The following is a 26,516-nucleotide window of genomic DNA, read 5'->3' on the forward strand; positions in this document are numbered from 1 at the left end:
GCGTGATAAAGGGCTTTTCACTAGCGTGCTAACTGTTAGCACCGCTTTGTGAATCAGGCCCATAGTGTTTAAAGAGCTAATCTAATGGTGGCCGTACATGGTACAATTTATTTATTTTTTTCCGATCAGAGAAATTTGATCGATTATTTTGTTTGGTCGAATAGTTTTTAAAATTAAAATCTATTAGAGGTTAATAGCAAAGGGCCTGATTCACAAAGCGGTGCAAACTTTTTCACGGACTTTTGCGCGCGCAATTTGCCGCGATTCGCGCGATCGCGGACTTTTGCGCGCGCAATTTGCCGCGATTCACGCGAATCACGGCAAATTGCGCGCGCAAAAGTCCGCGATCGCGCGAATCGCGGCAAATTGCACGCGCAAAAGTCCGCGAAAAAGTTTGCACCGCTTTGTGAATCAGGCCCAAAGTGGTTAATAGCTTAATAGCGGTTAATAGCAAAGCCCTATTGTCACCAAAATTGCTATGTATGTTAAGGGCAAACATTTTTTCAAAAGAACATTGTAGTTGCAAAAGAAAAATGTTTTTTTTAAACTGTCATTTTTCTGTGTTTAACCACCTGAGGACCACAGTGTTAAACCCCCCTAGTGACCAGGACATTTTTTATTAAAAAGGCCACTGCAGCTTTAAGGCCAAGCTGCAGGGCTGCATAGCACAGCACACAAGTGATTCCTCCCCCCTTTTCCCCCCACCAACAGAGCTTCCTGTTGGTGGGGTCTGATCCCCGCACAATGTTTTTATTTTTTTCACAAATATTTATATTAATTATTTTTAAATAAATGTCTTTTTTCCCCCCCCCTAAACCCTCCCTCCCTCCCCCCCGCTAGCCAATCGTGATCGTCTGGATCATCGCTGACACTCTGGAGGGGACAGCCGTGTCACACGGCTGTTCCTAGTACAGCGCTGCTGCAGATCGCAGCGCTGTACTAAGTAATTAGACGGCGGTTACGCCGTCACAGTCTCCTGAGCGGCAATCGCCGCTGGAAAACTGAAGGCGGATCAGAGCTCGACCTTCCAAGTAGGAGATGCGCATGCAGCCTGCACGCGATCTCCTGCTAGCCCCATAAACAGCCGTTCACACTGGTCGGCGTGGAGCAGTCCTGGGGCTGCCGCACTGCTCACGCCAATTGGCGTGGAGCAGTCAACAACTGGTTAAAAAACATTTTTCCTTTGCATTTTTAAAATCCATTTTCTCCAAAACTACAAGGTGTTTTTGAAAAATATATATTTTTCTTGTTCCCACCCTACTCCTTAACCTCTTGAGGACCAGAGGTTTATACCCCCTAGTGACCAGGCCATTTTTTACAATTCAGCACTTTGACGGTTTATTGCTCGGCCATACAACTTAGCACCCAAATGAATTTTACCTCCTTTTCTCCTCACTAATAGAGCTTTCTTTTGGTGGCAATTTTTTTTATTAAATAATTGTTAGCGTTGTATAAATATTTATTTGCGGAATAAATAGGAAACACAGCCTGCCAGCGCTAATCATTCATTGGCAGGCTGATCACTGCGGCCATCTGTTTACAGTGACAGGAGCTGGGAGATGACGCCATATGGCGTAGTTGAGGAACAACGGAGCCACTCTCCATCCGTCCGCCAATCGACGTTAGGTGGTCGCAGAGTGGTTAACATACGTAACAATTTTGGTGATGATAGCATGTATGCTTTGCTATTAAATGCTAAAGTCAGCAAAAAAATTATGTGAATATTACACAAAAATTATGCAAAGTTATGGGTGGATTACACAGAATCAGTTGAATGTCTAAAACGCAATTAAGTATGGCCGTAATTGTGAAAATGTTGTAATTAGTAGATTACGATCATCAGTACGTCATTGAGAAAATCTGCACAACGAGCTGACACTGGTTGCACACACTTTTATTGAATCCTTTATCTATCTCTGTAGAAGCGTCCTCCTCTTGTGCAGTTTCTAGTGAATGTGATGGTTTCTTGTTTAATGTCTGTTGTGTGTCTTTAGTTCTTACCAGGTGATGTTTTTTTCCTGTGTGTGTAATAATGATTATTATAGAGTACCTGAATTATAAATTACAGTTGCCTTTAAACCTAATAAGTTGCCAAGATATATAAAATCACACATGATAAAGTGTGATTTTCTCACCCCCAGGGTCCGTATTCCACATATGGGGCTTGATTCACAAAGCGGTGCAAAGTGTTTGCACGCTTGTGAAAAGCCCTTTATCACGCCTAAACTCAGTTTAGGCGTGATAAGAAGAAACTCGCGCGATCTCCCGCGCGCAAAGTTTTGCGCGCGTAGCGTACCGTGCTTCGCGCGCAGCGTCCATTGAGCCCTATGGGGCTTTGCGCGCACAGCGCGGTGCGCTATGCGCGCAAGACTTTGCGCGCGCAAGACTTTGCGCGCGGAAGCTTCGCGCGAAGAGCAGCACAAGTCGGTGATAACTCAGCTTTCCACGGCTTATCACGCCTAAAGTCTTTTAGGCGTGATAACTGAGTTATCACCGCTTTGTGAATCAGGGCCATGGTCTTGAAATCCCTGCCCCCAGTGTAAAATTGGGCCCTGGGCATTCCAAACCATAGGTGCAAAGGATGCTGGGGATTGATGCCATAACTCTACCCCTCGTTGTCCATGTGACAGACATCTGAAATAAGAATGATAGCAAACAGACATGATAAGACAGGCTACAGCAGTTTTCCTGTCTCTCCTCTCTCCCACACAATGTGAAAAGAGAAGTAATTTGATCCAGGCAGATAGCAGTGGAGGGAGGAGCAGGGGAGAGAACCAGGCTGAAGAGGTGGGCACAATGCTTTAACCTTCCTGGCGGTAACCCCGAACTTAGTTCGGGGTAAGCCGCGCAGGAGGTTTTCTCCGGCCCTGCTCGGCCGATTTGCTTACTTTTTTTTTTGCTGGACGCAGCTAGCACTTTGCTAGCTGCGCCAGCACACTGATCGCAGCCGCCCCGCGCCCGATCGCCGCTATCCGTCGCGGCGCGCGGGTCCCCCCCAGACCCCGTGCGCTGCCTGGCCAATCAGTGCCAGGCAGCGCCGAGGGGTGGATCAGGACTCCCAATGACGTCACGACGTCACTGACGTCGGTGACGTCATCCTGCCCCGTCGCTATGGCGACGGGGGAAGCCCTCCAGGAAATCCCGTTCTTTGAACGGGATTTCCTGATCGGAGATCGCCGAAGGCGATCGAAGCGGGCGGGGGGATGCCGCTGAGCAGCGGCTATCATGTAGCGAGCCCTGGGCTCGCTACATGATTTAAAAAAAAAAAACTGCTGCGCTGCCTCCTGGCGGAATTTTTCATACCGCCAGGAGGGTTAAAGGAGTTATCAGGTGAAATTGAACAAATTAAGCGCTACTTACCCGGGGCTTCCTCTAGCCCCAAGCTTCCAGCTCTGCATGCAGCCATTCACCGCAGCTCCCTCCTGGTCCCCGCCGATGACGTCAGGTCGGCCTGTACTGCACCTGCGCGAGCGGCACTGTCAATCACCGCCATGTGGACCGAAGCGGGCTGCGCAGGCGCAGTAGTTCTGCGCCTGCGCAGTCCGCTTCGGTCCATGTGGCAGTGAATGACGGCACCGCTCGCGCAGGGTGGTCGGCCTGACGTCATCGCCAGGGACCGGGAGGCAGCGGCGGCAGACGGCTGACTGCAAAGCTGCGGCGAGGGACATGCTGGAAGCTTGGGGCTGGAGGAAGCCCCGGGTAAGTAACGCTTATTTTGTTCAATTTCACCTGATAACTCCTTTAAGCTTCAGGAGGAATAAGGAAGTGCTACTCACAGCTATAAATGTGAGTCTGTTCTATCCAATATGATGTACCAGATGTAAACATTATATGTTTATCTAACTGTGCCTAGACTACATATATGTATTGCCATTCGGACCTTTTTTGGGCTAGAGGTGGTCTTTAATGTGTTCTGTTCTCATGTAGTTAAACCACAGGTTACCCTGTCATCTCCTGAAATATCGGTTTCAAGTCAATGTGAGAAAACTGTTACTTGTGAAGTCACCAAGTTTTACCCAGAATCTGTGAAGATCAGGTGGGAGAGGTACAGTGACAGTGAAGGTTCCAGTGGCCAGACACTACTGGATGAAAACACCTGCCTGACTGAGCCAGTGAAGAATGACGATGGGACGTACAATGTCACCAGCGTGCTGCCTGTGAGACCCCTCAGCCTGCATGAAAATGGAGATGTGTATTCTTGTAGGGTGACACACAGGTCCCTGGAGAATGACCTCTCCCTGAACGTTACTCTGACAGTACTACGTGATGGTAAAGTAGTTTTGACATCCAATAACTATATTTCACATATCTAAAAATGAATGCAAAATATAATTTTGCTATACTAAAACGAAAGGGGGAAAACAAAAAAGGATTTCCAAATACTCTACTTCATATGAGCAAGAAATGACCCCTCCCCCCATTCCGTCATTATCTAGACAGTATACTCAGCTTGACTTAAAGCGGATCCGAGATGAAAAACTAACTATAACAAGTAACTTGTCTATATATCTTATCTAAAGTTTAGATCGTTTACACAGCAAATCTAGCTGCAAACAACTTCAACAGAATATGATTGATTATTCCTGTGATACAATGACAGCCACCATGTTTGTAAACATTACACAGAAGCAGGCTTATCTGTATCTTGAGCAAAAAAAACCTAATCCCCCCACCTCCTCCCTCCTCCCCTCTGCCTCTGAAACCTCTGTCTAGTAATACCTCCCCCTCCTCCTGCCCAGACTGAGCTCCCATGAGTCCTTGCTACTGTCTGAAAGTGCCTTGGCTCTCTGAAAACCTGTGGGCGTGGCTTGTGTAGTTTATAGGCAATTAGAGTATTAAAACAAAAACAAAAAAGTATTTAGCTTGAGGAAGGCCCTATAAATAATAGGAAAGGAACACAATTATGCAATGAGTAAAAGTTCATCTCGGATACACTTTAACCTCCTTGCCGGTTATCTCGAGCTCAGCTTGGGGTAACCTGCGCAGGAGGATTTCTCAGGCCCCGCTGGGCCGATTTGCATATTTTTTCTTCCTACACGCAGCTAGCACTTTGCTAGCTGCGTGTGGTACGTGATCACCGCCGCTACCCACCGATTCGCCGCTACCCGCCGCGCCGAGCTGCCCCCCCCCAGACCCCTGCGCAGCCTGGCCAATCAGTGCCAGGCAGCGCTGAGGGGTGGATCGGGATTCCCTCTGACGTCCCGACGGTGACGTCAACCCGCCCCATCGCCATGGCGACCGGGGAAGCCCTGCAGGAAATCCCGTTCTGGACGGGTTTCCCTGCTTACTCTGATCGCCGGAGGGGTGGGGGGATGCCGCCACTCAGCGGCTATCATGTAGCGAGCCCTGGGCTCGCTACATGATTTGAAATTTTTTTTTAAAAAAAAAGTGCTGCGCTGCCTCCTTGCCGGCGGGAATTGGACCGGCAAGGAGGTTAAAGGACACCCGAGGTGAAAATAAACTGATGAAATAAATAATAGTATCTATCCTCCTCCTAAAATTACTTTTATTTAGATATCCCACAGTTTTATTTTATATTTAGTTTTTAAGTTTTTACTGTTTAATTGTCTTTCCTCAATGATACCTTTATTTAAGTATGCCAGAGCTCAAATCTTTGAACGATTGACCCTGTTTATCTTTTTCCTGCTCACAGAAGCCATTTTCTGTTAGGAAAGTTTGTTATGACTGTAATTACTTAGCAGTGAGGGTTATGCTATAGTCTGACCCAGTCCCGACCCGGACAGAAACTGTCACTTGCATACCTGATTTTTAACTTTTTCAGGCATAGAAAGAAAAAAAGGAACACAGCATAGTCATTTGTGTGCTTGGCACTGTACATATCCATGTCTGTCTCATCATGTCACATGTCACCTCGGTTGTCCTTTAAAGGACTCACAAGGCCAAAAACGAAAGGAAATTTTACTTACCTGGGGCTTCTTTCAGCCCCTAGAAGTCATTTGGGTTCTTCGGAGCAGCTCCGGTCCTCTCTGAGGTCCCGCAGGCAGCCTATAAGAATCGCCAACCCCTGTTGGGTTGGTGCCTTGCACCCACGTAATCGGGGGTGCACTGTGCCAGCACAGTACACTCCTGGTTATATGGGCACGGGCATGCGTGGAGCGGGCACATGCATTTGCAGAAGGCACTGAGCCATCTGGGTTTTGGCGATCCTTAAAGGCTGCCGTGGGACCCCGGAGAATCCCAGAGCTGTGCCAAGGGACCCAAATGACTTGTAGGGGCTGGAAGAAGCCCTAGGTAAGTAAAATTACCTTTCTTTATTTGGCCTTGTGAGTCCTTTAAGCAAGAAGTGACCTCCAGAGTATATCACTTTCTAGACAGTGAGTGAATATGCACATCATTCCAGTATGTTCCACAAAAGCCCAGCATATATCCAAAAATGTTGGTGTATGGGGCTATAGCCTTTTCATTTTACAGAGCAATACAGTTCAACTTGCAGACAGCGGTTTCAGGCTCTGTGACGTCTGCGCAGTCACCCACCAATTCCTGTTCCCTTTGCTGCAGTTTACCATAAAGCCTCAGACCCTGAGGGAATCCTGAAGGCAGTCAGAACTGCAGGCAAAGTAACCTTGTGGATTGGTTGGTGAGTCCACACACAGTCCAATTTTGATTGTATATACAATCGATACAATCTGTGCTCTCATATAGAGGCCAGGTCGCTGCCACCAATCCACAATAAAAGCGTGTGAATGCGCTAATTCTAACTCTAGCTAAATCCTGTAGGAAAAAAGGTTAATTTGACAACCTTTCTAGAGATAGCAAAACTAACAATATTTAATATCCAACAGTTATGGTAACATGTCTCTCTGAAGATGTGAATTCTTTTGGCGGAGATTTGTTTCAGAACAGCACTTAGACGAACGATTTTTTTAATCGTTTATTTAAAGAAATAATGCAGAACAAAATATAGCAATAGAAACAAATTGATACAGAAATAATAAGGGTTCCATATGAAAATAATAGCTGATTACAGTCTGAGCAGTTTGTCAAGTTACCGTGTCCTTTGTGATAAGTCCCACAGCAGATATGTAGTTCAATTCTGGAAAGTTCTGTGGAATGGGTATTAATCCTTTTATCATCCAGCCCAAATCTGTGATGGTACAGGATGGCTGGGGTCTCTCTCTCCAGGCTGAGTGTCAGTCGGTTTTAACCCTTTCTCTGCCAGAGGGTGTGGATGGTAACAAGAGAGGTTTCTCCACCCTTAGCAATCTGACCTCAGGCTGCTGAAGTCCGCCCCTATTGTCTGAGGGACAGAATTGGCAGTTTCTCCAAGTATGTCATACCTCAGCGGATATCTGACATATCATATAAAACCCAACATTTTACATTCCGTCATCATGCGGTGAACCAATCGATATCAAACTCGCTTGGAGTGACACCTTCCCTGTCTAGGTAATCAATATCTCAGGCTGTGAGGCCGCTATGTGATCAATTAACGTCTCAGATGGTGTGCTGCGCTGGTCGCATGACGCACTGCGAGTTGTGGGCCGCTGGGCCCAAACGGTTCTGCAATATCCATTGAATTATGTACTACTGTGAAATGAGATATCAAAAGTCTCTAGGTATCTGCAGGACAGGCAGGAATGTCACCTAATGATTTTACGATGCGTTCCTGTATCCTGCTTCTTATCATCAGTTCCTTGTAGTAGATCTGTGAGCTATGTGAATGGCTCTGGTTTTAGGGTTTTATTGGGGATCTCGGGAAGTACAAACAAACACCCACTCACATCCTCCAGTGCAGGTGTGGTGAGATGGAAGAGTTTCTAAAAGCCAGGCTAATGAATTAAAGGGGCTCTCCAGATCATAGTTTGGGCGCATTTACATGCGCTTGCCGCAATGGCGTTCGCGAAAACGTGACAGGCTCTTTTGGCCTTCTTCAGTGCAAAATATAGATTGGTATATCTCTATGGTACAACTTGCAAGGTAGGGGTAATGAAGAAAGTGAATGAATTGCAAAAAGCGATTTTAACTGGAACATCAATCATAAATCTTTAATTACTGAGGAATTTTATTTTTTATTTAGATGATTTACAAAACTAACATCTGTTTGATTTTGTAGAAACATTTGATAATACTAAAATATAAACAATGTGCTGTACAAGGTTACTGCCAACACCCAAATATAAAATGCACCCTATTAATAATACACATACATATCAGAAATCTCACAGGACTGTACTGTGCCAATGCTTTGCAAAAAGTGTGAGTTAAGGCCTCTACACAGCAGACTTTTACCTTGAAAGCACACTTAAACTTTGCTCTTTTTGTGTAAAATAAATCTGGTATCTGAGGTTTTTTTTTTTTTTTACATTTCTTTGTTACAGCTTATAGAACTCTTGCAATAAATCTGCAGTGTCTACTTCCTGCTTTCATGGAAACAGACAAAAGGTTAACATCCTGTGTTTACATATTAGCTGTGTCTGCTGAAACTGCCCAATTCCTGCGCTGTCACAGCCGAGAGATCAAATTACACTTGTGATTACTGACAAAGGGGTATTACATAGGCTCCTCTTTCTAAATACATACAGGGTGCATTTATCTGTTTTCCTTCTGTACTGTGCAAGAGTTCAGATCCACTTTAAAACAAAATAGACATTTGCCCATTTAAAAGTCCCACCATGTTAGCAGTGGGGGCGTGGTTCCAAAACAATGAATGTTATTAATTTACAATTAATGTGATTCTTACATTTCCAGAGTATTGCTTCCATGGACTCGGGAGCTCCTTGAGCAAAGTCATCTGCATTTTGCGGAAGTACATAACAGCAATAAGGGTTTATTGTGCTATCTCGTCACCCCAAAATTTAAGAAATTAGTTAACCAACTTCCGTTCTGGCTTGCCTGTTTGTAAAACTTAGAGTCAATACAAGAAAGGTTTTGGTAATATTTTATTATCTGTAATTTGTAAAAAGTCTTTGTTGTTCTTCTCTGGGACTCACATCTTCTTCAGATGACTGATTGGAGTCTGGCTTCTCTCTTTTGGATTTTGCCCTTCTTCATGTATTGATTGCAGCCTTCCTCCTGTCTTATCGATTGCCACCTAGTCAGCTCAGCTTGTGTGAAGAGTTATCAGGAGGAAGTCTGTCCTCTTCAAGCTCTTCTGTTCACTTAAGTTACTGCTGGCTCCTCTTTTATTTATAGACCTAGCCTGGCCATACGGCATAGAGACGTGGCTTAGACCCTAGGTTCTCAACGTGTAGTACACGTACCCAAAAGGGGACTTCTGTCGAAGAGGAGCTGTTAGGTATAGGGTCTCAGAGAAAAAAAAACACATATATCAGTAGCTAAATATTGTCTGTACTTACATTACATATGCATTTCACTGTCCACGTTTGGATTTCACAGAATTTTTATATAGTATTTGCAGAGAATGATGCTCCTGACAGCTCATGGCAGGTTCCATGTTTGTCTGTCTCTTATGAAGCCAATTGTGATGTAATATCCTCCCTCCTTCCTGATGATTCGATCAGGATCAAAGATCCTAATAGTTCATGATCCGGACAACACTATTGTGCAGTGAATATTAATTAGCCATGTGGCTAGGAACAATAGCAACTCATGCAGTATACTCTAACGGAACATGTGCCCTGTGATTTTTTTCAGTGCTGTGATGTTACAAGCTGCTGTAACATGAGCCTGTAACTTCCCACTGTGAAAGCAGCCTTAGGGCGTGATAGGAAAATGAAGGGGGAGGACCCAAGGTAGTGCAGGGTGTGGAGAAGAAGCAGCCCCAAAATGCTTTGCAGTATGTTATGCGGCCTTACGGCCTCCTTAGAGGCTTGGGAATAACCAGCCTTGCTGTTCAGCAAGGATAAAAGTAAGAGAGATTTTTAACTTCAGTATTGCCTTTTTGGCTTCTTTCTAAACTGTTTAACACAGGAGAATAGAGGTTTAAATTGGCTTTTGCAGCCTGACAGTTATTCTTTAAGTCGCTTGCCTCAGACACCTCCAAAACTGCACCAACAGTAGGTACTTCATCATCTTCACACGTTACGTCCATAGTGTTGCCTAACTCGGACATATGAGGTGGTGTAACTTGCTTAGCGCCTTCATCTGGTTTTTAACAATAATGGCTGTGAATCAGTTAATTCCCCACCAATTAACTCCTGCAAAGTGTCAAATGCAGTGGATGTGATGCTTGTAGTAGCACTGGTGGCTGCGGAAGATGAGGTGTTCGGTGTTAAATAGTCAACCACGTCCTGACAATCTGAGCACTGTACTTTGGGCCAGGGCCGCATGAAATCACATCAGCACGACCTCGCACAGACCTGCTGCGTGGCCTTCCTCTGTGTCTACCTCTTCCTCTACCTGTTTTGTCCGTTTTGTCCATATCGGGGGGGATGAAGTGAAAGGTATGCACTGACTTGACTAATACAATGTGCAGTCACACAGGTGCAGTTAACAGGTATGCACGGAGTGGTATATCACACTGTGTGCACTCACGTAGGTAGGTGGGTGCACTGAACACAACACGTAGGTATATGCAGTGATGTGTAGTACAATGTGCACCTGTCACACACAGACAGGTAGCGGACAGGCACAATGACACTGAGTGCGCTGCGCTCACGTAAGTAGGTGGGTGCACTGTAAGCAACAGGTAGGTAGGTATATGCAGTACTGGGTATTACAATGTGCACCTGTCACACACAGACAGGTAGCGGACAGGCACAGTGACACTGCGTGGCCATCACGTAGGTAGGTGGGTGCACTGTGAACAACAGGTAGGTAGGAATATGCAGTGATGGGTATTACAATGTGCACCTGTCACACACAGACAGGTAGCGGACAGGCACAGTGACACTGCGTGCGCTCAACTCTCGTAGGTAGGTGGGTGCACTGTGAACAACAGGTAGGTATATGCAGTAATGGGTATTACAATGTGCACCTGTCACACACACAGGTAGTCACTGAATGTGCTGGGCCTGGCAGTGGCACACACACAGTATGGATTATCAAGGCTGTCTATGCAACACAAGTGTCAGTGGGACACACAGAAAAAAAAATAGATCACAAGAACAAGATTAGCTCGCAAAAGAGCTGTTGTGGGGTGCTATTTTAGCAATAAGAATCAGCAAGGAGCAAGCTAAGAAGCCTACAAGAGCCTAACTAATATTTCCCAATGGGAGTCTGCAGCAGCAGCAGCTGTCCCTTCTGTATTTACTGCAGCTACACGAGTGAGTATAATGGCCGGCGGTGCTTGCCTTTTATAAGAGGGGAGAGGTTCCAGGAGGGAGTGTAGCCTGATTGGCTACAATGTGCTTGCTGACTGTGATGTAGAGGGTCAAAGTTGACCCTAATGATGCATTATGGGGGCGAACCGAAGTTCCGGAAAAGTTCGCAGTTCTCTGCGATCGCGAACCACCGGAAGTTCGCCGGGAACCGTTCGCCAGCGAACCGTTTGGGCCATCTCTAGTGCTTAACAGTGCATAATAAAAGTGATATAGCATATAGCCCAAGTCAACTGACTATATCAATTTTATTATGCACTGTTAAGCACTGCGCCTTTTTAATTTTCCTGATGAAGACTGTATTATGTTAATGTCGAAACATGTTTAATTTTGAGGGGTGAAGTTTATGTTAAGGGGGTGATTATGCACACTATTGGGATTATATTATGGTAGCACAGTTATAGGCTACATTTTCCATGACTTTGGATATGTACATCGCGATTAAATTGTCAGACCAATGTGTGCTTTAGTCTCAGTTGGACTATAACTATTTTTTGATGGCTTCAATGGTATTTGGATGATTTCTTATTGGGTTATATTCAAGGCCGGATTTAGGGCAAGGCCACCTAGGCCATGGCCTAGGGCACCACAGGAGCAAGGGCACCAAAGCAACAGGCTAAACTGGTGCAAGCTTGCAAATGCTGCAATGCAGGGAGATCAGGCGAGCTCCTGACCGCGGTACTCTGCTGCCTTTGCAACAGCCACCTCGGCTCTCTGTGCACGTTTACATTGTGGCTGGCGGTTATGGACTTGGGCAGCATTGGAGATGGAAAGGAAGAAGAAGCTTCTGCACTGGAGACAAGCGGAGAAATGAGTGACACTGATGGCTGCTGCAGTGTGAAGGTGAGCTGGCTACCTATACTGAAAGGGGGTGGGAAAAGGATGGATTAAGGAAGTCATCTGGCTACCTATACTGGAGGGAAGGGGGGAGGGGTCATCTCGCTACCTGTACTAGAGGGAAAGGGGGAGGGGTCATCAGGCTACCTATACTGGAGGGAAGGGGGAGGGGTCATCTCGCTACCTATACCGAATGGGGGGCACCTGGTGACAGTGGCCTTGGGTGGTAAAGAGTACAAATCCGGCCCTGGTTATATTTCCGACATCCCTACCATCTATAGATTAGAGTTGGGCCGAACGGTTCGCCTGCGAACGGTTCCATGCGAACTTCAGTGGTTCGCGTTCGCGTCCCGCAGGCGAACTTTTGCGGAAGTTCGGTTTGCCCCATAATGCACCATGAGGGTCAACTTTGACCCTCTACATCACAGTCAGCAGGCCCAGTGTAGCCAATTAGGCTACACTAGCCCCTGGAGCCACTCCCCCCCCTAATAAAAGGCAGGCAGGGGCGGCCATTACGCTCACTCGTGTGCCTGCGTTAGTGAGAGTAGGGCGAGCTGCTGCAGACTGTCTCTCATAGGGAAAGATTAGTTAGGCTTAGCTTGTTCCTGGCTGCATACCTGTTCTGTTCAGTGAGCCCACTGGATACCTGCATACCTGTTCAGTGAACCTGCCACTGCATACCTGTTCTGTGAACCCACCACTGCATACCTGTACTGTGAACCCACCACTGCATACCTGTTCATTGAACCCACCACTGCATACCTGTTCAGTGAACCCACCACTGTATACCTGTTCAGTGAACCTGCCACTGCATACCTGTTCTGTGAACCCGCCACTGTATACCTGTTCTGTTCAGTGAACCCGCCACTGCATACCTGTTCTGTTCAGTGAACCCGCCACTGTATACCTGTTCAGTTAACCCGCCACTGCATACCTGTTGTGTTCAGTGAACCCGCCACTGTATACCTGTTCTGTTCAGTGAACCTGCCACTGCATATCTGTTCTGTGAACCCACCACTGCATACCTGTTCTGTTCAGTGAACCTGCCACTGTATTCCTGTTCAGTGAACCCGCCACTGCACTCTCGCCATGGTGCGCACCAGTCCAGCACGGCCGTCACTACACAAACAGCTGTTTGCGGTGCGTTACACGGTGAGTTTGGTGTGTCAGTGTGAAGCAGTACCTTAATTACACTACCTGATTGATGTATACACATGCAAGATGTTTTAAAGCACTTTAGGCCTGTCATTTAGCATTCAATGTGATTTCTGCCCTTAAAATGCTGCTTTGCGTCAAATCCAGATTTTTCCCGGGGACTTTTGGCGTGTATCCCACTCCTCCATGCCCCCCTCCAGGTGTTAGACCCCTTGAAACATCTTTTCCATTACTTTTGTGGCCAGCATAATTTTTTCTATTTTTCAAAGTTCGCATCCCCATTGAAGTCTATTGCGGTTCGCGAACTTTTACGCGAACCGAACCTTACACGGAAGTTCGCGAACCCGGTTCGCGAACCTAAAATCGGAGGTTCGGCCCCACTCTACTATAGATATATATGAGTGCTCTGATATACCGTTTGGAACTTTCCCTTTTATAGTCCTTTTACTTGAGTAATTGTTTTATCACCCCTTCCACACTATGGGCTTGATTCACAAAGTGGTGCTAACCTAGTTAGCATGTCTATAGACTTTGGGCATGATAAGTAGGGTGCTAACTAGGTTAGCACCGTTTTGAAAATCAACTCGTGCGCAAAGTCCTGCGCGCAAAGCACTATGCGACGTTAAGGTTGCACCTTATGCGCACCGCGATGTGACGTTGTTTTGCGCGCGGGACGTTGCGTGCGAGTTGATTTTATCACGACCTAACAGTTAGCACCGCTTTGTGAATCAAGCCTATCATGTTTGGTGGTGGTTGAATGGCCCATGCATATATTTTAATTGAAACCTAATAAAAGCTATATTTTAGGCAGTACCAATACCTTTGAGAAAGGGCTTTAGAGGAGACTGATTCCAGTCCCTGTTTTAAAGATCACGATCTGCATGGAGTTGGTATCTTCTTCCCGTGTCTGCATGCGTTTCCTCCAGGCACCATGGTTTCCTCCCACATCCCAAAAACATACAGATAAGTTAATTGGCTTCCCTCTTAATTGGTCCTGCACTACGATACATACACTACACAATACATAGATAGACATGTGACTATGGTAGGGATTAAATTGTGAGCCCCTCTGAGGGACAGATAAGTGACAAGACAATATACTTTGTACAGCGCTGTGGAAGATGTTGGAGCTAAGTAAATAGTAATAATAATACCAACTTATATGTTGCATTTTTTTTGTCTTTACAGAGCCATCATATATTCCTGTTTATCTTCTGGACAACAAAATTACAATTGTCACAGTTTTCACATTTTGTTTTGTATTTGTATTATGGACTTTCATCAGAAAAGGTAAATGAAAACCTCTTCTATCGACATTATTGTAAGAACACTTTTTAAATACCTTTTTACTTTCCACGTCTTATTTATATAATATAATAATATATCACACCTGAGGGATATCTAATGATATTTAGAGATGTGCCAAACTGTTAGCTGGCGGACAAAATTCTGCGAACATTGGCCTGTTAGCCGTTCGCATTGAACACAATTTTTTTTGAAAAACATTTGCGTTCGCATTTTTTCATAGACTTTAGTGGCAGGCGATGATTAAAGTGTAGCTGTAGGGGGAAAAATGCCCCATTTAGATACCTCAGCAGAGGGGAGGGTTGCTCAGATAGCTCTGATCACGAGTAGAAACAAATATCCGACTCGAGTGCAGTTTTGAGTCGAATAACCGCATGTAATCACTAATAACGAGTCGTTATTCGTGATTAAAAACCCGCTGACTTTATCGGTTAATAGCAAAGGCCCCTTACGTGCTAGAAACACCAAATTTGCAGAGTATGTAACTAGGAACAGTGGGTAGAAGAGGGAAAAAAAGACCTTATAGTTTTCGAGAAAATCGATTTTAGTTTCAATAGGAAAAAAGTATACATTTAAATGCGGTAAATGAGAGATAATGTAGCAACTAGCAAACCTCACGGTAGTGTATATTTACTTGTATCAAAAGAAAGAGCAATGAATTTCATGACAGCTTTTCCAGGTACGGACCCCTGGATACCCCTGTGGAGTCGCAACTAGCAACTGTTCCTATTTTTTACACTTTTTTTTTATATGTTCAGAGTGTGGGAATTTAAAGTGGACCTGAACTTTTTCTCAGGACAGAAGGGAAATGTAGAGACATGCACCCTGAATGTATTTAGAGAGTTTAGCCTGTTTAATTCCCCCTCATTTGTGTTTAATAGAGATGGCCCGAACGGTTCGCCGGCGAACGGTTCCCGGTGAACTTCCGTGGTTCGCGTTCGTGGAGAACCACAAACTTTTCGTGAAGTTCGATTCGCCCCCATAGTGCATCATGATGGTTAACTTTGACCCTCTACATCACAGTCAGCACTCAGCAGGCACATTGTAGCCAATCAGGCTACACTCCCTCCTGGAGCCACTCCCCCCCTTATAAAAGGCAGGCAGCGTCACTCATAGGACTCACTTGTGTGCCTGCAGTAATTAGAGAAGGGAGAGCTGTTGCATAGAGAGCTATAGGGAAAGCTTAGTTAGGCTCTTGTAGGCTTCTTAGCTTGCTCCTTGCTGATTCTTATTGCTAAAAAAGCACCCCTCAACAGCTCTTTTGAGAGCTAATCTTGTTCTTGTGATCTATTTTTTTTGTGTGCGTGTGTCCCACTGACACTTGTGTTGCATAGACAGCCTTGGTACTTCCTATTGTGTGTGCCACTGCCAGGCCCAGCACATTCAGTGACTACCTGTGTGTGTGACAGGTGCACATTGTAATACCCATCACTGCATATACCTACCTGTTGTGTTCAGTGCACCCACCTACCTACATGATGCATGCAGTGTGATATACCACTCCATGCATACCTGTTATCTGCACTTTGGCGGTTTTCAAGCCCATATGGTCGGGCTGAGGTAGCTGAATGACAGAACAACAGTGACTGAGTGTCTAGCTGATCGAATTTGGTCTGTCCACAATGAAGCAACAACCTTATTATCTATCTTCTTGGGTCAGGAGGTGTGCCTTCCATCCCCAACACACTCATATAGACGGCGGTCATTGCTTCATTGTGCTTCATTGTGACACGCAAGCCCCTTCACCGCGGCAAGGTAACGATCACGATGGGGAATTGACAGTTGTACATGCCTTTTTTTTGTTGTTGCAGCTGCAGTGCAGCCTGAAAAATTAGGCAGACATGTACACGCACCAGAAAAATGATTATAGTGGCCACTGCTAGCAGCGGCCTTACAAATTCAGGGATCCGCCTGGAGTCCTGGACCCTGTTGGTGGTGGCAGAGAAGGCAGCCAAGCGGCCTGCAGGCAGAGATGCTGTGTGGGGAATGACTTAGTCTTCGGGCAGGCCTGACCGTGCTTTGCAGACCATGTGGTCAGATGGACCCTTGACCCAACACTGTGTGCCAGAGATGACACCACTTGCCTTTCAACATCATGGAGCAGTTTGGGTATCACCTTTTTTGAGAAATAATTGCAGCCTGGTATCTTCCACTGCGGTGTGTGGCTTTGCTTTTGTGTGCTGCTTTTCCTCAGGTGGTTATCCCATTGCAGTTTGTGCTTTGTCATCATGTGCCTTCATAAGGAAGTTGTCCCTACGCGGGTCTTGGTCTTTCCACGGCTCAATCTTTGGTGGCAGAGAGTACAGATGGCATTGCTCTCATCTGAAGCAGCAACACAATAAAATGTCCACACCGCTGAGCCCTGGGGTGATGGCGCTTTGGTGGTGGCGGCCGACTGAGTGTTATGTGGGGTGCCAGAATCAGAGCAGGAGGAGGAAGATGTGTTATGCTTCCGTGCAGAAGCTGAGGAAGATGAGGTGTTCTGCGTTAAATAGTCAACTACGTCCTGACAATCTTGGGGGTTGATGGCACGCACCTTCTGAACACTGTACTTTGGTCCAGGGCCACACAAAATCACGACAGCATGACCTCTAACAGACCTGCCGGGTGGCCTGCCTCTGGGTCTACCTATGCCTCTGCCTGATTTTTCCATATCGGGGGGGGGGGGGGGGGGATGAAGTGAAAGGATGCACTGACTTGACTAATACAATGTGCAGTCACACAGGTGCAGTGAAAGGTATGCAGTGACTGGTATTACAATACAATGTGCAGCTGTCACATAGGTGCAGTTAACAGGTTTGCACGGACTGCTATACTAAACAGCGTGTGGTCACACAGGTGCAGTGAACAGGTATGCAGGAATTGGTATTACAAATGTGTATCTGTCACACACACACACACACACACACACACACACACACACACACACACACACACACACACACACACACACACACACACACACACAAACACAGGTACTGCGTGCGGTCACATAGGTAGGTGCACTGAACAACAACAGGTGGGTATGCAGTGATTGGTATAACAAATGTGCACCTGTCACACACACAAAGGTACCGTGAACAGGTGCAATGATTGGTGGTATTAACAATGCGTGTGCTCATGTAGGTAGGTAGGTAGGTAGGTGCACTGAACAGTGAACAGGTGCTGTGATTGGGATTACAAATGTGCAACTGTCACACACACACACAGGTACCATGAACAGGTGCAATGACTGGGTGTATTAACAATGCGTGCGCTCACGTAGGTAGGTAGGTGCACTGAACAGTGAACAGGTGCTGTGATTGGCATTGCAAATGTGCACCTGTCACACACACACAGGTACCGTGCAATGACTGGTGGTATTAACAATGCGTGCACTCACGTAGGTAGGTAGGTGCACTGAACAGTGAACAGGTGCAGTGATTGGGATTACAAATGTGCACCTGTCACACACACACACACACACACACACACACACACACACACCCTGAACAGGTGCAATGACTGGTGGTATTAACAATGCGTGCGCTCACGTAGGTAGGTGCACTGAACAGTGAACAGGTGTAGTGATTGGGATTACAAATGTGCAGCTGCCTGTCACACACACAGGTAGTCACTGAACGTGCTGGGCTTGGCAGTGGCACAGTAGGAATAACCACCAAGGGGCCAAATGCCAGCTGCGACTGACTGGCAGGGCTGTATATAATGCAAGTGGGCCACACACACACACACAAAAATAGATCACAAGAACAAGATTAGCTCTCAAAAGAGCTGTTGAGGGGTGCATTTTTAGCAATAAGAATCAGCAAGGAGCAAGCTAACAAGCCTACCAGGGCCTAACTAAGCTTTTCCTATGTGAGTCTGCAGCAGCTCTCCCTTCTCTAATTACTGCAGCCACAAGAGTGAGTGAAATGCCTGACGCTGCCTGCCTTTTATCAGGGGGGAGGGGCTCCAGGAGAGAGTGTAGCCCGATTGGCTACAATGTGCCTGCTGACTGTGATGTAGAGGGTCAAAGTTGACCCTAATGGTGTAGTATAGGGGCGAATCGAACTTCCGGAAAAGTTTGCGGTTCTCCTCGATCGCGAACCACGGAAGTTTGCCAGTTCCCGTTCGCCGGCGAACAGTTCGTGCCATCTCTACCTGGTGGTGCCTAACCCTAACCATTCCCCTGGTCATGCCTAACACTAACCATCCCCACTGCACAAACACCCTTACACACATATAAACAATAATATATTTAATCCTTAAAATACTTCACTATAAATAACATGAATAGAATAATTTATAATTTGTAATAAAAATAAATAGCAATAAATAGCCTTAAAATCACGTACACATTAATAATATTATAAACTATAAAATAAGTAAAACCTCCTATAAGCGGAATTTAACTACGATAAAATAAAAGGCAAAGTCAAAAATTTGTAAACAATATTTGTAATAAACCTTATTCTGTAAACGAAAACTTTTGTTAACCCGATCCCTGCAACCGATATTTCTCGGGTGCCCAAATTTTCTGTCGGGTGCCCAAAAACCGATATTTTGCATTGCAGTCTATGGTGGCGCCCTTTTTTTACTGCTTCCGTGTATAAGAAACACACCACTACAAGCAGCAAGCAGGCTCTTCTGATGTACTTCCTGTTTGGTGGTGTTGGTCATCTTGATTGTTTACAAAAGCAGTTTATGAAATGTTTTTTTTTATCCCCAGGATCGCAGCGGGGAGCGGCGAAAATTTCACAGAGGGGGCTAGGAGAGGACACCCAACAGGATGGTATGTTTATTTCTAGAGGCTTTTTTCAACACAGATGCTCTTTAAAATGCATGAAAATGTAAAGAAGTATACATATTATGAGTAAATATTATTTTGTAGAATATCAACATTGTAAAAGGAAGAAAATGCCATATTAAAAAATAAAATACATCATTTAATAAGAAACTATTCAGCTTATCTATCCTGTTGTTTTGAGTGTTCACTGTCACATTTAAAGGACCACTATCGTGAAAAATGTTAAAATTTAAAATACATGTAAACATATTCAAAAAATAAGTATTTTTCTTCCATAGTAAAATGAGCCATATGTTACTTTTCTCCTATGTTGCTGTCACTTACTGTAGTTAGTAGAAATTTGACAGAACTGACAGGTTTTGGACTAGTCCATCTCTTCATGGAGGATTCTCATCAAGGCTCTTATTCTTTATGAGGACATTCTCTGAAAAACATTTATACAATGATGCTGGCCAGATTCCCTGTTCGCTTCAAACTTTTTTTGCCAGTTGGACAGAGCAACTGCCATTCACTAATTGCTTTTGAAAATAAACAAAACCCTGAGAATCCCCTATGAGGAGATGGGCTAGTCGAAAACCTGTCAGTTCTGTCAAATTTATACTACCTACTGTAAGTGACAGCAACATAGGAGAAAAATAATTGATGGCTCATTTTACTCTGCAAGGAACGTACTTCTTAATTTATTTGTATGTGTTACCATGTATTTTAAATTTGATGATTTTCACGATAGTGGTCCTTTAAGAGAAATGTGATAGGGAAAAATATAATATTTCTGCCGATTTCCATTTTTACAGTTTCTCTGTGATGCCAAAAGTGACAACACTTTTGCCCCTTTTCTTTTTTTCTAACCCAACTTAGTGTTAATTTACTACTTATTTCACAGATTACTGTCCCTTCTACAGCACACATTACCTAGACAACAGGCTCACATCACGGTGTAAACAATTCAAAAGGGAGGGAGGATTCAATTACCTTTTGGCTATAGTGTTCTTATCTGAAATGGGAAGTTTCTGCTATTTGCATTTTGACATAAGCTTGTTACTGCAGCTTAAAAAAACAAAACAAAAAACACACACATACTTCCCATGGTCACTGTGAAGTCAGTGGCATGAAGCCAGTTGAAAATTGTGCAGTTTGGGACCATTTAAAATGACGCATCAACCATTGCCAGGGCGGCACATGCGTACATCATACAGGCACAGGTAATATATAAATGTATCCATTTTAAATAAATTTGATTGGAAAGCGGTTTAAACTCTGACATAATATTCAATAAAAATTTGTTTTCCTACTTTTTATATTCTATACAGTTATCATGTTTGCTTTAGAGCATAAGTATTATTATTAATTTAGAAATTACAAGTTCCCAAATTTTAGTTTATTTTGCTCTGAAAGCTGCCATTGCATTTTATTCATAGCTGGTGTATTTATTTTGTAATATACCCAGTAATGATTTCTGAGCATTGTGTCAGTTCTGGACATATTAGAAGAAGTCAGGGAATGTTTATATTCCTCTCTGCTACAATTAAGTAAACACAAGATAATGTTATCACCAGTTTGGATGTGGATCGCACTACAGGGAGCTTTCTATTGAAAAAGCAAGTGTTGAGTCAAGTGTCAAGCCCGAAGGAGGAAGTGCTCCATAGCGAGGCTTGCAATGCGTCCCTTAGGACGCTTGCAAGCTCGTTGAAACGCTGGGCGCAGAGCAGCATTATGGGTAATTAACCCCACTGCATCTACCCGCTCAGCTGGGGCAATTAAAGCTCATTTGAATCACGAGTAACCACAGTGGTTACTCATGATAACTCCGTGCTGAGCATCCCTGGTGGCCACTAATGATACAATTTGCCGAATTATTGTTTATGAACGATTCCTCGTACGAACGATCGAAAATGATCGTTTGTGACCACTAATGGAAAAAAATCTCCTAACCAATCCAATCAGATGAATTAAATTGATTTATTGGGTTGATCTTGTCAATCTGATTGGTTAGGAGATTTTTGTCCATTAGTGGTCCAAACTGATAATTTACAATCTTTCACACGAAGAATCATTCGTAAAAGATCGTTCAGCAAATTGTGTCATTAGTTGCCACCTTTACATTAACTCTTGTACCTAGCAACAGGTACAAGAGAGTTTTGTATTGGCAAGCTTCAAACCCACTTTAATTATGGTGTGATTTTAGATGTATACATTGTCTTCCCTTATCACTTACCCTTATCCTTTGCCTTTTGCAGAGTCACCTCAGTTGATTATTTTCACTCAATGTGACAATCTCGTTCATAACGCAAAATCAGCTATTTACTGTGATATACTGAAGTTGTGTCCAAGACAGACTGAAGTAACTGTGTATATGAAGAGAATGAATGATCCGGAGAAACAGCTCTTATGTTCCTGGGATTCCCCATTAGGAATAGGATACGTGAGATATGATTGTTGCAATGACCAGCGTTTGACATCATCAAAAAAGAACCCTGAAACATACACTTCTGACAACTATCGTATAAATGTGGAAATGGTACCTTTCCTGGCAGAGGTGTTTCCTGATATCTACAAATGTTCATTTACTGTTTATTTAACCCCTGATAGAGAGAAAGAGAATGGAGCGGAGCTTATCGTTGAAGTGACGCATCCTACTCAGACTACCCCCATTTCTGCTAAGTACCCACTGGCGATAAATTGAGGTAAGACAGTCTAAAGGTACACGTAAATCTATCTAGGTGATAGACATATTCGACCAAGATACAAAGTTCTCTCTAAATGAATCTGATCAGAGAGAGATCTGTTGGCTGCCCATACACCACTGAAATCGATCAAGGATCGGCCTTGTGACACCGCATCTGACCGCCTTGCCGACCTGACACTGTCTGCCCTAATGTTTAATGTGCCCCCTGGTGCCCAGTACACTCTATACTCGGGGTTCCCTCCACTGTCCATACGCACGCCCCTCATGGTAGCCTAGTAAGGGTGTGTGTGTGATGTCAGATGTCACACACACACACACACACACACACACACACACACACACACACACACACACACACACACACACACACACACACATTACTAGGCAACCACGTGGCCCGCATGTATGGACAGTGGAAGGAGCCCAGGGCAATCAGAGGTAATGTATAGAGTGCACTGGGCTCCAGCGGGACATTACACATTAGGGGGGACAGCGTCAGGGGTTTTGTTGTGTTCGTCACTTGCCCCAGTCTCGCCTGTGATTACCGCCATGCACCCCATTGAGAAAATCAGCCCTACATCTTGCAGCATGTCCGACTGATGAAGGCGACCAATATCGGCCCAAAAATGGTCACACTGTCGGTCGGGCATGCACTTGGCGGCACTGATTTTCATCCGATTACAATTATAATAATCGAATTGGATGGTCGATCGGCCACCAAGTTGCCTGATGTATGGCCACATTAACAATCTACTGTTTGCTAGTGTGCATACATTCAAACAATGTGACATATTCTAAATAGTGGTACAATTGCAGGGCATGTTTCACCTTTGCACCAGTTACACAGCACCAGTAACGCACATGTTGCTAGTGTAATTGTTGTCATTTTGATTTAATTGATGGGATAGCCTGCCTGATGCTGCTTTCTAATCTTATCTTGTGAGTAAAGTAATACGCGCACGTAAAGTAATACGTGCATGTGTTGCCCCCCATTAGCCTAGAGATCATTGATCTAAGTCCCCGCTAGAAAGACCGACGGCTTCTTTTCAGAAACTGCCATCTTTCAAATGAAAAAAAAAATTCCTGTCCTCTATACCCTTCCTGGAAGCGAGAGCGATTGCTTTCAGGATTACTGACTGTGGCCATCTTGTTGCCAAATAGTAAAACTACATCTACATACATTTTTTAATAACATAAACAGACTGTTGGAACCTGTTCTATATCACCTTGCTTCGACACCACCGTCTCACAGACTGTGAGATCACTTGACTCTCAACACAGCAAGTAGGAGATAGACTTCCTCAGGCTTCTTCAATGTTTACGTAGTTTATTCAGGAAACAGAAATACAGATAGATACATTCATCATATCCTAGCCATGCCAATCTTCATGTTGCGTTACAAGCTCTTGATTAGACTTCCTGCTGAAGTCAATCAGGCACTTCTTGCTAACCTACGTTCCACTAAACTACCTATGTACAGCATACATTATATCAGATTACAGAAAGGAAGAACATACTTAGAGGTCCCAGTCAGCCTTGCGAGCTAGTGCGAAAGTAAGGAGCAGAGTGCCCTCTCCATCGCTCACTCCGGGTTTAATACCGACTAGGAAAGAGTTAAATATGACATCATCTTCGCCATCCCCTATATCCGTCTATTGGTGGACCCACTTGTGGTGTCATCATACACACCTACTCGATTAATAATCAATGAGACATTTGACATACATGCAGGAATGTGGATATTTACAAAACATGGCTGATGTTTATTGTTCCATGCCCAGGTCAGGGAGACCTGCGGCCTTGTTCAGAGAACAGCTTCTTGGTATGTTCTAGTTCTGCTGACAGAACTGCAGATTTTCTCTCTAAAAGAAAATCCCCTTAAAGGGCAGGTCTGCTCATCAAGCCTTTTTGACTAACTCAGTCCAAATAACTGAGGCCTACTTAAATTATAACACAGACATTATTATATTTAAAATTAGCTATTTATGTCCCACACCAACAATTACCCAAATAAAAATTTTTTTATCATCTTCGCCATCCCCTATATCCGTCTATTGGTGGACCCACTTGTGGTGTCATCATACACACCTACTCGATTAATAATCAATGAGACATTTGACATACATGCAGGAATGTGGATATTTACCAAACATGGCTGATGTTTATTGTTCCATGCCCAGGTCAGGGAGACCTGCGGCCTTGTTCAGAGAACAGCTTCTTGGTATGTTCTAGTTCTGCTGACAGAACTGCAGATTTTCTCTCTAAAAGAAAATCCCCTTAAAGGGCAGGTCTGCTCATCAAGCCTTTTTGACTAACTCAGTCCAAATAACTGAGGCCTACTTAAATTATAACACAGACATTATTATATTTAAAATTAGCTATTTATGTCCCACACCAACAATTACCCAAATAAAATTTTTAATGAAAAAACAAACAAAAAACAAAACAAAAACAAACATAAATAGTTACCTAAGGGTCTGAACTTTTTTAATATGTGAAGAGGGTATATTACAAACATTTTTTAAATTATAAGCTTGTAAATAGTGATGGTCGCAAAACTGAAAAAATGCACCTTTATTTGCAAATAAAATATTGGCGCCATAATTGTGATAGGGACATAATTTAAAGAGACTTTGAAGTCTCAAAAAAAATCTTTTTATTTAACAAATATGTTTAATATGATTCCCCTAACTAAACCGCCACAACCCCGCCGCTGTACGCTATCTAAATCGCCCCTAACTCCCTGGGGGGCAATCCGGGCAGCGCTTCCATGAGAGGCAGAGCTATGAGCCGCAGCTCTGCCTCTTAGCGCGTCTGTCAGCCCGGATCGCCACCTCTCCCCTGACCCTCTCAGTCTTCCTTCACTGAGAAGGGCGGGGAGAGGCAGAGATCCGCCTCTGACAGACGCGTGTGAGGCAGGGCTGCAGCTCATAGCTCTGCCTTACACGGAAGAGTAGAGGGCAGCAAAATCCACGACCAAGAAAGTCGTAGATTTTGCAGGGGAGAGGGAGGACTAGTTAGGGGGGATTTAATTAGATTACAGCGGCGGGAATGCGGCGGTTTAGTTAGGGCAAACATATTAAACACTTTTGTTAAATAAAAAGATGTTTTTTTTGAGACTTCAGTGTCTCTTTAAAGAGACACTGAAGCGAAAAAAAAATTATGATATTATGATTTGTATGTGTAGTACAGCTAAGAAAAAAAACATTAAGATCAGATACATCAGTGTAATTGTTTCCAGTACAGGAAGAGTTGAGAAACTCCAGTTGTTATCTCTATGCAAAAAAGCCATTAAGCTCTCCGACTAAGTTAAGGCAGCCATACACTGGTCGATGTGCCATCAGATCGACCAGCTGACAGATCCCTATCTGATCGAATCTGATCAGATAGGGATCGTATGGCTGCCTTTACTGCAAACAGATTGTGAATCGATTTCAGCCTGAAACCGATCACAATCTGTTCAGCTGCTCCTGCCGCCTGTCCTCCCCCCGCGCATACATTACCTGACGCTGGCTCCCGGGCATCTTCTCCACGCTGCACCGCTCTGTTCTTGCTCCATCTCGGCGCTTCCTGTGTCACTCCGTGACCAGGAAGTTCAAATAGAGCGCCCTCTATTTGAACTTCCTGGGTCACTGCAGTGACCCAGGAAGCGCCGGGATGGAGCGGGTGCAGCGCTGAGAAGATGCGGAGAAGACGCCCGGGAGCCCGCATCAGGTAATGTATTTTTCATCGGATCGGCCGCCGCTAGCGACGCGCACTTTACCCGCGGGCGATCGAGGGTAATTTCCCGCACGGCGCGATCGACGGACCGATCCGATTTCGGGAGGAAATCAGATCGTCGGCGGCGTTTACCGCGAACGATTGGCAGCAGATTCGATCCCAGGATCTAATCTGCTGTCGAAACGGCCGGGAATCGGGCCAGTGTATGGCCACCTTTAGTCGTGGAGAGGGCTGTTATCTGACTTTTATTATCTCAACTGTTCCTGGACTATTTACTTTTCCTCTGCCAGAGGAGATGTCATTACTTCACAGACTGCTCTGAAAGAATCATTTTGAATGCTGAGTGTTGTGTAATATGCACATATTATAGAATAATGCAATGTTAGAAAAAACACTATATACCTGAAAAAAAAGTATGAGAATATTTTCTTTGCTACTAATCTTCTAGTAATTATTCATAGTACACAACCAATTCATTATATCATATATTTTTTTTCGCTTCAGTGTCTCTTTAAAGAGAATCTGTACTCTAAAATTCTTACAATAAAAAGCATACCATTTTATTCATTATGTTCTCCTGGGCCCCTATGTGCTGTTTCTGCCACTCCTTGCTGCAATCCTAGCTTGTAATTGCCAGTTCTAGGCAGTGTTTACAAACAAAAGACATGGCTGCTAACCAGCTTGTGATAGGCTGAGAGGAGCTTAGTCTGTGACTCACACAGAGCCTGCAGGGGGCATAGAGAGGGTGTGTATAACGTCTATCCTATCACAAGCAGAGCAGCACATT

At 44.6% G+C, this 26,516-nt stretch overlaps 1 protein-coding gene across 7 annotated transcripts in view; it reads left to right on the plus strand.

Annotated features, from left to right (window-relative positions):
• The window catches only part of LOC137537658 (CD276 antigen-like), a 401,520-nt gene that overhangs the window by 369,275 nt on the left and 5,729 nt on the right, over positions 1-26,516 (plus strand). For 6 of the 7 annotated variants that reach the window (XM_068259572.1, XM_068259571.1, XM_068259573.1 and 3 more), the window contains 4 exons: positions 3,928-4,269; positions 14,421-14,522; positions 19,246-19,308; positions 21,561-22,007. In XM_068259572.1, coding sequence (XP_068115673.1) covers positions 3,928-4,269; positions 14,421-14,522; positions 19,246-19,308; positions 21,561-22,006 — 953 coding nt within the window. In that variant the 3' untranslated portion in view covers position 22,007. The remainder of the gene's footprint in view (positions 1-3,927; positions 4,270-14,420; positions 14,523-19,245; positions 19,309-21,560; positions 22,008-26,516) is intronic. The other variant, XM_068259575.1, reaches the window with a different exon arrangement.

The sequence above is a fragment of the Hyperolius riggenbachi genome, chromosome 11, assembly GCF_040937935.1.
Source record: "Hyperolius riggenbachi isolate aHypRig1 chromosome 11, aHypRig1.pri, whole genome shotgun sequence".
Taxonomy (NCBI): domain Eukaryota; kingdom Metazoa; phylum Chordata; class Amphibia; order Anura; family Hyperoliidae; genus Hyperolius; species Hyperolius riggenbachi.